Raw genomic sequence first — 15717 nt, forward strand, 5'->3', positions numbered from 1 at the left:
CTAACAAGATGTATTTACATATTAAGCAAATCAGAATAAGAATTAAGGAAAAGTAAAGAATGGGTTCTGAAGAGTGGAGTTTCAGGGTGGCCCTGGAGGGGTTTTGTGGGTCTCAGACCAGAGTCTACATATGCAGTTAAGAGCAACAAGAAACAAGAGCCACACCGCACCCAAGCGCCACATGCTCCATATGCCCCAACGACAACTTCCGTCATATACGTTCAAGAACATGCGCAAGCCTGCATTTTATCAGCAGTATTTTTAACCAAGTGGAAAAAACAAATATTTTGGTTTTCTTGTTTCTTTTTTAGTTTTCTATTTAGCATCTCAGAGTTCCCAGCCATAAATCCAAGAATCACTGAAAACCTTGCCTGTCCTGGGATACAGTCAAGCTCTCAGTTGTTATAGCCTGAGAATTCTTCTTAACTCTGGGCACTTGCTCTTCCTTCTCTGCCCTCCCTTTCCCCCACTAGTTTCTAGGTTGCTACCTGACATCTCTATCTACTTTATATCCTAGTGATTCCTTCTTCCAGGTAAGCACCCAGCATTGCCAACTTAGAAGGATGGTGTGCTGGACAGTTTTATGTCTACCTGATACAAGCTTGAGTCATCTGAAAGGAGGGAACCTCAATTGAGAAAATGCCTCCATGAGCTCCAGGAGTAGGGCCTTTTCTTAATTAGTGATCAATGGTGGAGAGCCCAGCCCACTGTGGGTGGTGCCATCCCTGTGCTGTAGTCCTAGGTTCTATAAGAAGGAAGGCTGAGCAAGCCAGGGGAAGTACGCTAGTGAGCAGCTCCCCTCCACGGCCTCTGCATCAGCTCCTGCCTCCAGGTTTCTGCCCTGTGTGAGTTCTTGTTCTGACTTTCTAACCCTTTCCTCCACAACTTGCCTTTGGGTTCTGTTGATTGATCACAGCAATAGTAACCTAACTCAGATAGATGGCTTTCTTAAATTTGGCTGGGGATGACCACTGGGCAGTGTCTTTGCGCCTCCACTTCTCCTGAGCACTCTCCCAGGATACACTTTTTACCCTTTCCCTCAGAATTACCACTGTGCCAACTACATTCTTGTGTAATAACGTATGATCTTGAATGCAAGGTGGACATTCCTCATTCTTGTGGCCAGCTCATGGACTAGTAAAATATTCGGAAAATGCTTTTAAAAAGAGTGAGTTGATCAATGAGTCAATCAATGACATGAATGAACCTGAAGAGACAAAGGAGATGTCTGATTGATAACATTACAGTATAGGATAAAAAATTAAAAAAATCATTAATTTCTCCAAAAATACCACCACTCCAATTTTCTTTATAAGATACCCCAAAGGAACTCCAACAGTTGCCATGGAAACCTCTCATTTAAAACTTGGAATTACTTGAAAGCTAAAACTTAGAGATACAAGAACTTTAGCAATGCCTCAAACAATTAATTGTCTTTGACTTATAAAGGAATTGCATTTTGTAAGTACATGTCTAGTTCCAGTGTGAGGCCTGGGAGCTTCACTCCTGAGTCCTGGGTGGATGACCACTTCATTTTTCTCTGCTGCCACCCCAGTTAGAACGTATGTCTTGATTAGCTAGCTCACCATGGTCAGACAAAAGGATATTAAGATGAGAATTCTGTTTTTTATCCAGGTGACATAATAGATAAAAACAGAGCTGAAATCAAGCGTTCAGAATTAGAGTTTGGGGCAGAGAGTGTAAATTAGCCTAGAAAATAATGTGTACTACCACTGGGAGTACCCTCAGCATACGACAGTGACTGAATATTTGAAGAAGATGAGTATGGATGATGGTTACCCACAGAAATAACCAGGGACATCAGACTGCTGATAACCAGTAACCTTTTACAGTGAGCGGGAAATGCCCCAATTGCAGTCTACTCTGAGGAAAGCAAGTCAGAAAATGCAAAACATTATATCAAACAGCAAGGAAATACATGTTATATTTTAGAGCAATTAATGAAGGAAGTCATTTAAAACACAACCAACGATGGTGTTCCTCAAAGGATTAAGCAGAAACCAGGCAGAACAAGAAAAATCAATTATGAAGCTTGAATGTCTTTGACTTCTGCTTCATTTACGGCTGATGAAGAATAAGGAAGCTATTTTGTAAGGCTTCTCTCAGCAAATGCTTTAACCCCTGTGCAATAAAACAGGAAGTTACAGCAGTCGGGAGGGCAGGAGGGCTCTTCACAGGCATCTTAAGGATCCAAGCAAATGACATGTTTAAGCCTCTTTTTCTATTTTTTTTTATTTTTCATGAAACTGTATCTAGTATTTCACAAAGGGAAATTACTAAAAATTTCATGGAAACTATTCTTCTACAAGGAGAATGCTGAACTTCAATTTATGTTGTATGTTATATTGATATGTAGGTGCCTTCATCAAATGGCATGGCTGAATTTTGATGCACTCTGATTATGAATATTACAATGGTGCCATACTGAGTTATGTGACAGGGTAGCTGATATTTAAGAATCATTTAGTAATTCACAAAATATATACAAAATATGAAGTCAAGAGCCCTTCTCACTAAGTGTCACGGTCCACTTTTTTTTTTTTTTTTTTTTTTTTTTTTTAAAAGTTGTGAGATTTTTGGAGCATTGCTCAGCATTTCCCCTGGAATGTCATTTATGCAGACTAGCAACTGGCTGAGGGGACCTGGCAGGGCAAAACAGACTAATGCAGGAGGGTGCTGTTTACAGGCAGGGTCAATTTCCTTACACTCTTGACTATTCTGTCAAGTATCATTTAAAACAAATGAATGAATGAATGGGTAGATTCACGCATGTAGAATGGAGATCTTCATGGGAGTGGGGCTACCCTGGGATTATAGAGATGCTTTTGTCTTTTGTATTCTGTTTTGTTTCTGTACCACCATCAAACAGGGTGAGAAACATAACCAAACATCTCCAGATGGGGGTGGGGGTCCAAAATGGTCATAAAACCACACTAAAATTATAAATTGATTTCACGGTGTTTCTTAACTCAGAAGCAGCTTCTAAGCTAAATGTGTTAAATTCAACATGACAAATTTATAAGTTTATATAGTTGCTATAATAAAGTTTTAATCTGTTGAATTTTCATTAGGTTATGAATGCATTCAATTTCTAAAAGCAAATACGGTAAAAGCTAGGAATAAAGGAGGAACTGTTTGAACTATCAATCAGAAAGAATGATAAAAAGCCTTGCTGGGCTCTGTAGGAAATGTAATTAGATAAGCATCTCACTCACTGAATCTCTCATCTCACATGGGAATACAAAGAATACAAAATGTCATGTCAAAGATTAACTACCCACATGCGCCCCAGAAAACACCACTCAGACCCCGCCTCTGGGAATCACTAAGTGCCCAACACATACCCCAAGTTCTGAGTATTTTAATAGATTCAGCAAGCTGTTTCTTGACCACTGGTAGGTTATTTTAGTTAAGTTTTCTTTAATTCTTTTAAATTGTTGCTTTGGGGTTAGAGATATGTCTCTGTGGTTAAGAATAGTTGATATTTTTGCAGAGATGCCCAGAACCCACATGGCAATTCACAATCATCTGTTAACTCCAGTTCCAGGGAATCAGATGCTCTCTCCCAACCTCTGCAGGCAATAGGCATACATGTGATACATATACATATAGCAAACACTCATATACATAAAATAAAATAAATCTTGAAGAATTATTGCATTATTTTCTTTATTCTTTTAATGGCATTGCTTAGCAGTAATAAAAGGAAATTATACAAAAAAAGAGAGAGAATAAACTTGAACTTCTGATTCTCCTGTTTCAACATCTCGAGTCCTGGGACAGCAGCTATACACTACCACACCTGTGTTTATATGGCACCAGGATCAGGTCCAGGGCATCATGTATGCTAGGAAGCACTCTGCCAACTGAGCTACATCCTTGGAATTTTTTGCTTGTTTAAACAGCAACTTCATATTGGATTCATACAGGATATAAATCCAAAGGACCATCCTCTTCAATAGATTCTTTATATTCACAGAAAATATTTATCTTTTAAAAACTATGAATTTACATTTTATTTCCTTTCATAACTGGATCAAAAGTCAAAATATGTTTTTCTTGTAAAGTTTACTTACTTATATAAAGTTATTTTTATTTCACTAACAATTAAGTAGTAAGGATTATCCGTTTTTGCCATTACGCCCAGAGGCTGGCAGTCACAAGGTTTCCGCCAATGCTATGTTGTTTCACTGGTTTGGACCCAGGGCCACCTTAACAATCATCCATGGGCAAGGACTCTAGTAGCCAGCTTTTCATAGTTAAAGCCATGAGTATTAGATTATCAACAAGAGAAGGGCATACAGTAAAATGTACAGTTCTTCTTTTCTCTCCAAGAAGACCAATGAATCTGATTAGGAAAATAAAATTAAATACACACACAAAAGAAGGCACACGTGGGTGAGAGATGTGGGTGAGAGATGTGGGTGAGAGATAACCTGAATTCAGACGTGCGTGAATCTGTGGTGATCTTCGCAGACTACAGAAGGCAACAATTCCAAGTTACAGTGAGAGGTTGTTCATTTAGCAACTTAGCAAAGGCTAAGCACACGGAGACACAGGCTTTGAACATTGTGAACATGGATCTGGCAGACGGCAACAGGGCGCAGGATTAGGAATCTGTAAAAAAAAGTAACTGCCAAGTGGGCTTCTTCTGACCCCCCCCACCCCCAACACACACCAGCAGAATACGTTAAACTGAACAGAAACAGCTTCAGACTTAGGGTAAAATTTGGAGCAGAAAATGGGGAGGTGTTGAGAGGAACAAAGAGGAACCTATTGAAAAGTAAGTGACTTGGTCTGTGAGATCACTGGCTCTCATCTTACCCTGATCTGAGGATGACATCTACCGGCATAAACTTCTGAGGAATACCAAGAATAGGCCTCCAATACTGATTTTGTAGGACTTCACACAGGAAAGTCCAGGCTTTACCCACACAGTTCCTCATTAGTAACTTTTCTGATTACTGTGATCTCTACTGGACAAGAAGCATCTTCAGTAAGGAAGAGGACATTTGGGCTCATGGTTAGAGGTTGCTGTCTATCCTGACAGGTAAGGCATGATGGCAGACGGAGCTCCAGGCCTTGACTCTTCACCTCAGAGCACAGAATGCCAGCACTGGGCTCCTTTCTTTCTTTTTATATTCACTTCAGGTCTCCTCCCCATGGGATGGCACTACCCATATTCAGGGTGGGTCTTCCCTCTTCAGTGAAACTTCTCTGGAAAGTCCCTCCCAGACATGCCCAGAAGTGTGTCTGTTGAGTGACCCCAGATCTAGTCAAATTTACAATGAAGATTAAACGTCAATGATAGATGAAGAACCAAAGGGTCAACTGGTCTCTCCATTCCCAATAACATATTTACAAAAATAAGCAAAGGGCCAAGTATCCCTCTTATTCTCACACTTGAAGAAAGCTTCCATTTGAAATCAGAGGAAAAGAAGGCATGCTCAATTATATAAAATATATATTTCATCTATAAATTATACTATCATATAACATATATTATGACATACATGCTCATATATCACTTAATTACATGCATGCCAAAATGTCAAGTTGACAAGGAGTAGACTTGTGGTTAACACTGATTGTCAACTTGACAGTATCTACAATCACCTTGGAGACAGATCTCTGGCCCCATCTGTGAGGAATTATCTAGATTAGTTGAAGTGAGATGAGAAAGACCACCCTAAATGTGCCCACAACGTCATGGACTGAGGACTCAGGCTGAGCATCCACATCTGTCGCTCTCTGCTTCCTGACTATAGTTGGATTGTGACCTTATGCCCTTGCTGCCCAGACTTCCTCTTGGGATAGAATGTATGACTGACATTAACCCCCTTTCTTTTAAGTTGCTTCTTGTCTGGAATTTGGCCACAGCACTAAGGATAGTAACAAATACAGATGGCACAGTTGGTTTCCTGATTCGATTACTATACAAGCATACGGGACCTGGATACGGCTCAGCTGTTAAAGTACTTCCTGCCCTTCTAGAGGACCCTAATTTGCTCTCTAGCATTCACAGCAGGTGGCTCACAACTGCCTCTAACTCTAGTTCCAGGGGATCTGATAACCTCTTCTGGCCTCTATATGCATCTACATATCCATGGCATATCCTCACATAGACACACACACAGAGATTAAAATAAATAAGTCTTTAAAATGTATATACACAAAAATTTAACACAACGTATCCCTTAAAGATGACAAGCTTAAAAAATTATATGGGTACACAAGAAAACAGTACCACATTTAAGGCTCAGGGATCACTGTGGAAGAGGGAGAGGGTAAGAGCCAGAGGATCAGGGACTTTGCTGTGAGATTGTGTCTCCTAGTAACATCAGAAGTTATACTCATAAAGTCTCACCAGCATGACTGTCCATGACCTGAAAAAGGACAACACCAAGAGACATGGCAAACTGAATGGAGACAAGGCCACAGAGGTGTCAATACTGCATAAAGAACCATATAAGTAAAGCTGGAAGAAGAGGTGGTCCTCCCCAGGGAAGAGCACAGCATTGGGTGTCCATTGCCTACAGTCAGCCCTGAAAATGTACATACAAGTAACACTGTATGGACTTCACAAATTATATTTAGGAATATACATATGTGTGTATACATAAATGAATGCAATAACAATTAGTGAAAACACGAGGCCATGAATTTGAAGGAGATCAGGGAGGGAGATATGGGGAGGCTTGGAGAGAGGAAAGGTAAGGGAGAGGTGTTGTAATTAAAATGCATTCTTAAAAACTAATATATATGATACATATTTGGTGATATTATTTGAGCATTTGGAAAACATTTTTCAAATATGTTTAATAACTTTATGTTTTAAAACTTTAAATAATTAACATATGAATAAAGGCAATGAAACCAAAAAATAAAATATAATTAGAAAATCCAGGAAACAAAAGTTTATATAAAAAATAAAGGGAGTATAATGAATACTATCTGACTTATTAATTTTTAGTAATTTTCACACACTCATGCATAAAAATATAAAGCAGATTCTACACAGGGATAATGAGGTAAAAGTGGAGTGGGACAAAATTGGTGGAGAGAATAAAGTCTTCATCCATCATTATACCCACTTAGTATAGTGTCTAAAAAAGTACATCAAGAGTGCTTGAAGGAACAAGGCCATAGATTAGCTCTCTAGCAATGTAAATCAGTCAACAGAATAAATTGATAGATAATAAGACAAACAATTGTGTAGAACCTATGAGAGATATAGTGTTGCCAGAAGGGTTGAAAAGGCCGGTCTCCTGAGAGACTAGAGAGTAGCCGTGTATAAAGCTGATCTCTGATCCTGCAGTTGACACTGCTGTGGTAGATGACAGTGAACCAGCTATACTCAAAATCGCCACAGTTTTCTCCCTGGAAACTAAAAATAGTAGTTGAAAGCTTTGGTTAACTAAGTTGGACACAGTGGGAGAAGGAAGTGGACGTGAGCTTCAGTATGGTTTTTGTTAAACATAGCCTCTTCTTTAAATAGGAAAGCATTGCATGTTCAGAGATGATTCTATGAGAATATATATATATATATATATATATTCCCATGTGAATATACATGTATATATACATATACACATACATACACACACACACACACACACACACATATATATATATATATATATAAACTTAAAACATAAAAGGCAGGATGGGGAAATGGCTCAGTAAAACAGTGCTTGTGGGGAATAGATCCCCAGACTGTGCATAAAAAGCCAGGCATAGGGCATACATCTGGAGATATATAGTGTTGCCAGAAGGAGGTAGAGACAGGTAAGACCCTGGAACTCACTGGCAAACAAGTCTTGATGAACCTAGGAGCTCCAGGTTTGTTGACAGACAGAGAGAGAGAGAGAGAGAGAGAGAGAGGGAGGGAGGGAGGGAGGGAGGGAGGAGGGAGGGAGGGAGGGAGGAAGGAAGGAAGGAAGGAAGGAAGAAAGAAAGAAAGAAAGAAAGAAAGAAAGAAAGAAAGAAAGAAAGAAAGAAAGAAAGAAAGAAAAAGAATATGTTGAAGAGTGATATAGGAAGAGTCTCAACAATGATCTTTGGCTTTAACACATGTACAAGCACGCCTGGACAGATGAACACATATAACACACACACACACACACACACACACACAGACACACACACACACACACACACACACACACACACACACACACACGCACACACACCAAAAAAAAAAAACCAAAAACCAAAAAACAAAAAAAAGGTACTAACTTACATGCCATATTCCTTAATTTACACATTTCTAGATTAAAACACAGAACCATATTGTACCCATGCCCCACTCTCTCACGTAAGACTCTCCTGAGGCAAAAACTCTAATTCTAAAGATAGAACCTGTATGTTTGTTTCCTGAAAATCAAATACAGCATCTCCATTTCACTGTTGTATTCCACAGCCCTCTTAGATGCTATAACCCAACAGAAACACATGATATTTAGTTTGGTTGACTGACAATCCCAAAAGACAATATGAATATTGCTTTCAACATTTTTATAATTTTATATTTCGCCCAAATTTCTTTTGATTATCTCTTTCTATTCTCACAATCTAGTGAGTCAGTGGAGTGTACCAAGGTATAATAATGTCATGAAACTTAGTCTCTGTGACAGGCTATTTCAAAATCATTCAGAAATCCATTGGTCGGTAGCCAATTACTTTGCTAATGTTGATTAAAAAGAATTAGGTGAAATTTAATTTGTTTTAGAAATATTTAGCAGGGAAGTCTAGATTAAATGATTCATTCTATATATTATCATTACTACTAAGTGGCCAAATATCTTGACTGAAATACACTCTTTGTTTTACCAATACACACTGATAAACAATGAGATGTAAAAACTATAACCACACATTTTTAATAATAACTGCTTCCCTTGACCATTCCAGAGGCAGCTCTGGGTTTGGTGTGTTGGTGGGCATCCCACAGTTTTACAACCAGACAGGGCTAGAGGCTGTATTGACCAAGAAAACTCACAGACAATGATAAATTTTCTGTAAGAAGTTTTTGTAGCCAGCAGTCAGTCCTTAGGTGTGATTTAAACACTAAAACATAGCAAATCTCTTCTGATTGAAATAAAGGACCAGTTTTTGCTGTAGTGTATTCTAAGTCATATGGCACAGTTAGATCCTCCATACCTATTATCCTTGCAGAATTATTAACTCTTAAAGGTGTCATTGTATGTTGATGAGTTATAATGTGACACAAATTTAAGAGGCCTCATTAGTTGCAATGAACTCAGAACTGCCCACCAGGAACATGTGGATCTTTGTGGTTGTCTCAGTTCTTCTGTTCTATTGCATCCCACTGTTAGTGGATACAGCAAGTCAGTAAGATCATGCATTATTTGAGCATTGCTTAAGAGCTACTAGAGAACTATTCAATTTAACAATGACTGTTTCATATCTTCCTTGCCTTATGACTGTAATAATTAGAAAACATGCAAGCAACATTGACAGAGAGATGATTCTGTCGTAGCTCAGGAATTCCAATTCTCACTCTTACTTAGCACTCCTTTAAAAAAATGGATGTATTCACTTTAGCAGAAGTGATAAATGAGTAACGACTAGGAGTTGGGAAAATGTATGTCAGCATAGACAGCAGTACCATGAAAATGTACAATTCAATGATTCATGTCTTGGCTTTAAAAAAAAAAGTCTTCCTTGAATAAAATTAAATAGTAGAAGCTACTGGAATAAAGCTGTCGGGAGAGCCAGACTAGGGCACAGGCTCATACGTGAGAACCAAAGGCACCCAAAATATCTGACCTAACATGGATCGAGGCAGGATATATTATCAAGTACTTCGTTTGTGTTTCAATGTTACATTAGCAGTAAAAGAAGAGCATTCTTTACTTATCATCTTATGAGATAGTACAGACGGTTGTAAGGAAGGGTGCTGAGAACCCTGCCCTAGACTGCATACTGGCTATTTACTCACCATGTGACCTTGATTAAGTCACTTTGTGAGTGCTGTTTATTGTGTTGTATAATAGGGAACTAATTTAAAAGCATAGCACGGCTTAGATACAGTTTATGGTCAATAAAAGTATCTACTATTATTATTATTATTATTATTATTATTATTATTATTATTCAAGTTTTCAAATTAAAATAGACCTCACATAGAATAAATTTATGTTCAGGGTGGCAGGTGTAGGAAGGTTCACTTATGGTTCTTTTTCTTAAAACAATGGTAAATAAACCCTAGTCTTAAGAAATTTTTTTGTATAAGTTGCTTTAGTTCAAGACAGAAAGATCAGTAAAGATGACGGCAGAACACTGAATGTCGCCAATACGTATGACCATTAAGCTTATGTAATATGAAGCAGTGCCAAATGGCTTTATGATACTTAATAAATGGGCAATATTCTTTCTAATATATTAAAAATCAATTTTGATGTAGACATTTTCCTATACATTATGACTAGCACAGATTTTTTTCCTAACCACCCAGCTGCTACAATGTTAAATAAATTAATTTTAATCTTAAATCAGAGATGTAATAGAGATGGGGTGATTTAATATGCAATCTCATTATGTTTGACAGGCTTATTTATAAATGATCTGCCCCACATTTTGACAAGCATAGTTAATATGTTAATTAGCTTTAAAAAAGATGATGATAGGAAACGCTTGACATACCATCATTCTTTGCATACTGTGTTGGGGGACACTGTAGCTGATACCACAGGCCCCCTCTAAAGCACAATGCCTTTGATGAGATAATCATTTATTAACAACAGATAATTGAGTTACCTGATATTAAAAATTAATGCTGTAAAAAAATCCCCAACAATGGTCTGCTTTAGAGATGTGTGCAGCTGCAGACACAGCTCTGAGCATGTAGAAAGGAAGACAAGTTTATTTAAAATACCAGCTCTGCAGAAAAAGCAGCAGTCCCTAGCAAGTGGAGAGCGACACAGATACGCTGCCTCCATAGCCCTGCTTCCCCTCCTGTGCTCTTCAGAACCCCCTAAGTCTCTCAGGTTTAGAAGCTTAGCAATGCTTTCCCATGCTTTGACTTTCAAGGAGCTACAACATCCAAGCATTAATAGATGTTTTACAAGAGTCAATGTTCAATTTAATCTTCATTTATGAAGGGAAACAAAGGTATCAAAACGACCTCGGTGAGTTCTTAAGTCGCACTTTGCATTCACACATCGCCATGGTGCTGGCGACCTCCAGGAGAAGCTCCTAACAGTGCCAGCTCTGATTTTCATCACACGCTGACAGTGTTATTGCATATGTGTCTTCATTAATATGTTTAGTGCCTGTGGCTATTGAACACTGTGTAGGGATCATCAGTTTTTAGTTACTCCAGCCCCAGGACAGTAAATGAACTGTAAAAATAGCCTGAAACTCCTGCCACCTGCCTCCCTGCTGCTGTCTCTGGGTTAATATTTGTATTTCTTTTTGGTGCAGCTGAGCCATGACTCAATTACAATCCCATTTCCAGGTGTCTGCATATCCTGCATCGATGCCATTGATTATGCAAAAATCAGTGCCCTGTGAACGTCCCTCTCGTGGGAAAGACACATACATTTTTACCTGATTGCAAAATAGCAAAACAGCTTTTAGAAAATTGCTTGGAATGAAATCAGATTCAGAATGACAGGCATAGCATAGACATAACATAGATTTTAGGGCTTGGAAGTAAACTGAAAATAAGCACAGGAAGCTCAAACCTAACACATTTGCTATTTGTGTCTGGCAATGAATACTGTCGGCATGGCGACAACAGGGCATTTGGGGTCCACTGTTTTCTATCAGATTTCCCCTTCCTCTTAAGTAACAGGCTTCTTCAGACGCTTCTATTATGTCTCTGTTCAAAGCAAATTGGCAGCAAGTGACCAAACCATCTCTCACACACATGGGGTGGTACTGTGGGATGTCTTTCTGTATGCTGTGAATATGCATGGCTCCCACTGGATAATAAATAAAGCTGTTTTGGCCTATGACAAGAAAGCTTATAGCCAGGTGGAAACTCCAAGCAGAGATACAGAGAGAAGGGTGGAGTCGAGAGAGATGCCAGCCACCACTGAAGGAGCAACAAGATGCCAGCAGACTGGTAATGCCATGGCCATGTGGCAACATATAGATTAATAGCAATGGGTTAATTTAAGATGAATGAGCTAGCTAACAAGAAGCTGAAGCCATAGGCCATACAGTGATTATTTTATAGGCAGCTGTGAGACCAAGGGTGGGAGAGATTTGTCCAGACCTTGGGCCAGGCAGGACTGGAGAAACTTCCCTCTACAGGGTAGGGTGAAGTAGGGCAGATGAGAAAACAGTCTATGCCAGAAACAAACATATTACAAAGTCAGAGCCCATCCTATACTTGGTACTATAAAAGAGCATTTTCCTCTACCCTATCCTGAGTGTGCACACATGTGTATAGATGGATGTGTGTACTGATGTGTGTGTGTGAGTATGCATGCATATGGAGGCCAACTTTGAGTGTTGTTTTTCTGGAAGTTCCCTACCTTTGCAGGAGGAGGAAAGTTCTCTCACTGGCGTAGAGTTCTCCAAGTAAATAAGGCTGACTGGACAGTGCGTCCCAGGGATCTGTCTGTCCAGCATTTTCACAATTGTACATTGGTTTGGGGAACTGAATTCAGGCCATCCAACTAAGCAATAAGCACAATCTATTAAACATCATTATGTTTGTACGCTGTACATATGTGTGAGTGTGTGTATGTATGAGTGTTGGTACATATATGTGTATCAAAGTCAATGGTGTCCTTGCTGTTGACCTTAAGTTTTGAGACAAGGTCTCCCCCTGAGTTTGGAAATCACTGATTTGGCTAAGTTGAGCCCCAGTGTTCTTGACCGCTTCCTCATCCTCCCTGCTGTGTTACATGCATGTGCTACTATGCTAAACTTAGGTCATCATACTTGCAAGCATTTCATAACTGGGCCATGTCCCTAGTCCCTTAGAAACATTTTTTGTTTTTTTGCCACCATTGAGGCACAGGAAGAACAGCTTCTTGTGGTGAGGAGGGTACAGTCTTGACTAAATTGCCCAGCAACTGAGACAGAACTGGCTCCACACCACAAATATTTCAAAACACATTTTATTAGTAGAGACCTTAGCTGAACTCACTGGAAGACAACCAAGAATTTCCATATGCAAAATAAATAGAAAAAGATGGTGATATAATTATTATTTACATAGGCAACTCTCAACTAACAGCAGAAAGTAGCAAGTGATTAAGAAGGCAACTAACTGGTACCCTAGTGTGCGCACTGGCCTCTACCTCTAACTTTCCCTCATTATAATTAAGGATCCAAGTATCTATGTTGCCCAAAGATAGGCTTATCCTTAGGGAAAAATATTAACTACAGAAAGAGTAAATAGCCATTAAAAAGCCAAGGTCAGGAAGTGTGATGAAGAGATGGATTAACTCAGCCACTCAGCAATAGATGGTGATATTTATTCTTGAGATTTTAGAAAATCTTTAAAATGTTATTAGATTTATGTTAAGGTGTACAAATTTATGATAACCAGTCTTTGGGTGTTTGATGGCCTAGATTCTTACAGTTTTATTGAAAGCTATATATCTACACCCTACAATGATATCTACATGTACATGAGATGCTGCAGATGATGTCAGTGGCTACACAGAACACCAAATCCTACAGCTAGGGGTATCTTGAACACACATGAATAAAGTCCCTAATTTTTAAAAGCCAAGATTTCTGAGGGGGTAGAACCATGAAGTAACTACACAGGAGGAAGATAAATGATACATACTAAAGTTTTACTGAAGCCATAAACATTATATGATCATGTAGCTAAATTCTAAATACATGGGCATAATCATTCAAGAATGATGGCCCTTTTATAAAACAGCCACAAACCACAAGAATTATTTTACTTCAAACCTAATTGTGAATCCAGAAAAGGAAAAGCCATGTTCAATGGCCATATGTGACTCTCTCCAGAGTGTTAAGAATGAGATTCATTTCCTGTGATGATTATGACATTTAAATATCACATAATTGGGAATGCAGAGTAGTTTGTCAGTATTAACAAGTATGCAATAAATATTACCAATTTTTCTAATATACTAAAAATATTAGTATATTAGCTGGAGAACTACTGCATGAAATGATACTCTCCTGAAATTATTCCATATTTTTAAAAACTCAAGGCATTTCATTTTGGACAACTGTTATCAATAACTTTCAATCAAACCAATTACCAGAGCTATTTATTAAGTATAAACTCATTACATGTTACTTCTTAATCTACTGCTCTTTGGAGAGACACACTTCCTTGTTATAAAATAAAACAATAAATTACGACCTTATACAGAAAATTACTGATGAAGAAAAACCAAAAACCAGAAAAAAAAAACCCTTGACCTTGTTCATCAAGAATGCTTAGAAGGTTCCATCTGGAGCAGACTCTGATGAGTTACCACTCCCAACCAGGTTTTAAGAGGCAACAGTACTGCCACACACAGGCAACACTCCTGCACAACTGATCTCCCTCCAAACTGTTAGACGTTTGTCTAGGTTTGGCCCAGACCAAGCATGGCACACAGATTAGCTGAAGTGTTCATTTCTCACCACATGTCAAGGCAGGTGGAATACTCTGTAGAGCCCAGGAGAACATCCGGAGGTCTGTACCACAAGGTAACCACTTCATTGGAGTATGTGTGGCTAGGGACGGATTTTGCTCTTGCAAGACCTGTAGGTTATGGGAAACATAAGGAGGTTAAATGGGAATGAAAAGAACACATGCTTTAAATTCAAATGTTCCATTTTAAAAGGTTAAACAGCACTAATGTAATTCAGATTCATGAATACAATGTCAGGTTAACACAAAGTTTGAGGAGAACATATGTAGTCTTTATGTTTTTAAACATGTTAGAAATTATAAAATAATGCATATTGAAAATAAAGCATTTGTGCTATAGATCTGATAAAATATCGCTAAATAAAATCAGAACTACCTTAGAATCTCCTGGCTACTTCATCTGTTTAGCAGAACTTAGTTCTGAGAGTTCCAAACTTATAAGTTGTATCAGTAAGGGTTCTTTAGGCAAATAACTTGCAGAAAAGATATATTAAGAAAGCTAACGTCTCCCAGCTCTACAAATGATCAGTGCTACCAATGTTTACACATCTATTGAATCTGTAAGAAGAAATTGCAATACTTTTCTCAATAAGTTGCTAAAAAAAATTCTTATGGTGAGTATTTCTCAAAGACTCATAAGTGGACACACACTGGGGAGGTTTATCTAAAAACTCGTGAGCTATATAATTATAAAGCGATAAGCAAACTAGAACAGATAGATGATGAAAGCTGACATCAACTGCAATGGGGAAAAAGTGGCAAAATTAATTGAAAATATGCAATTTGACCTAGAAATCAAAAATATTCACACACAGACAGCAAAATAAAACATGTATTCATGTATGTCCTCCATAGTTTACCTCTGGAATGTGTGATTACCCATCTTTAAAAAGATTTATTTTACTTTTACTTATGTGTATGGTGATATATGCACATGAGTGTTGCAGCCCACAGAGGCCAGAAGAGGGGATCAAATCTGGAGCAGGAGTTACAGGTGCCTGTGAGCTGCCTGTTGTGGACACTGGAAGGCAGCCATGGTCCTCTGCAGTGCAGGATGTTAGCATATGCTCTTACTGCATACTGAT

At 38.5% G+C, this 15717-nt stretch overlaps 1 protein-coding gene across 6 annotated transcripts in view; it reads right to left on the minus strand.

The window, feature by feature from the left end:
- The window catches only part of Cdk14 (cyclin dependent kinase 14), a 484970-nt gene that overhangs the window by 138424 nt on the left and 330829 nt on the right, over window positions 1–15717 (minus strand). For all 6 annotated transcript variants that reach the window (XM_028862580.2, XM_028862554.2, XM_028862546.2 and 3 more), the window contains one exon: window positions 14623–14743. In XM_028862580.2, the coding sequence (XP_028718413.1) occupies window positions 14623–14743 (121 nt within the window). The remainder of the gene's footprint in view (window positions 1–14622; window positions 14744–15717) is intronic.

The sequence above is a fragment of the Peromyscus leucopus genome, chromosome 3 (genome assembly GCF_004664715.2).
Source record: "Peromyscus leucopus breed LL Stock chromosome 3, UCI_PerLeu_2.1, whole genome shotgun sequence".
In the NCBI taxonomy this organism is placed as follows: Eukaryota; Metazoa; Chordata; class Mammalia; order Rodentia; family Cricetidae; genus Peromyscus; species Peromyscus leucopus.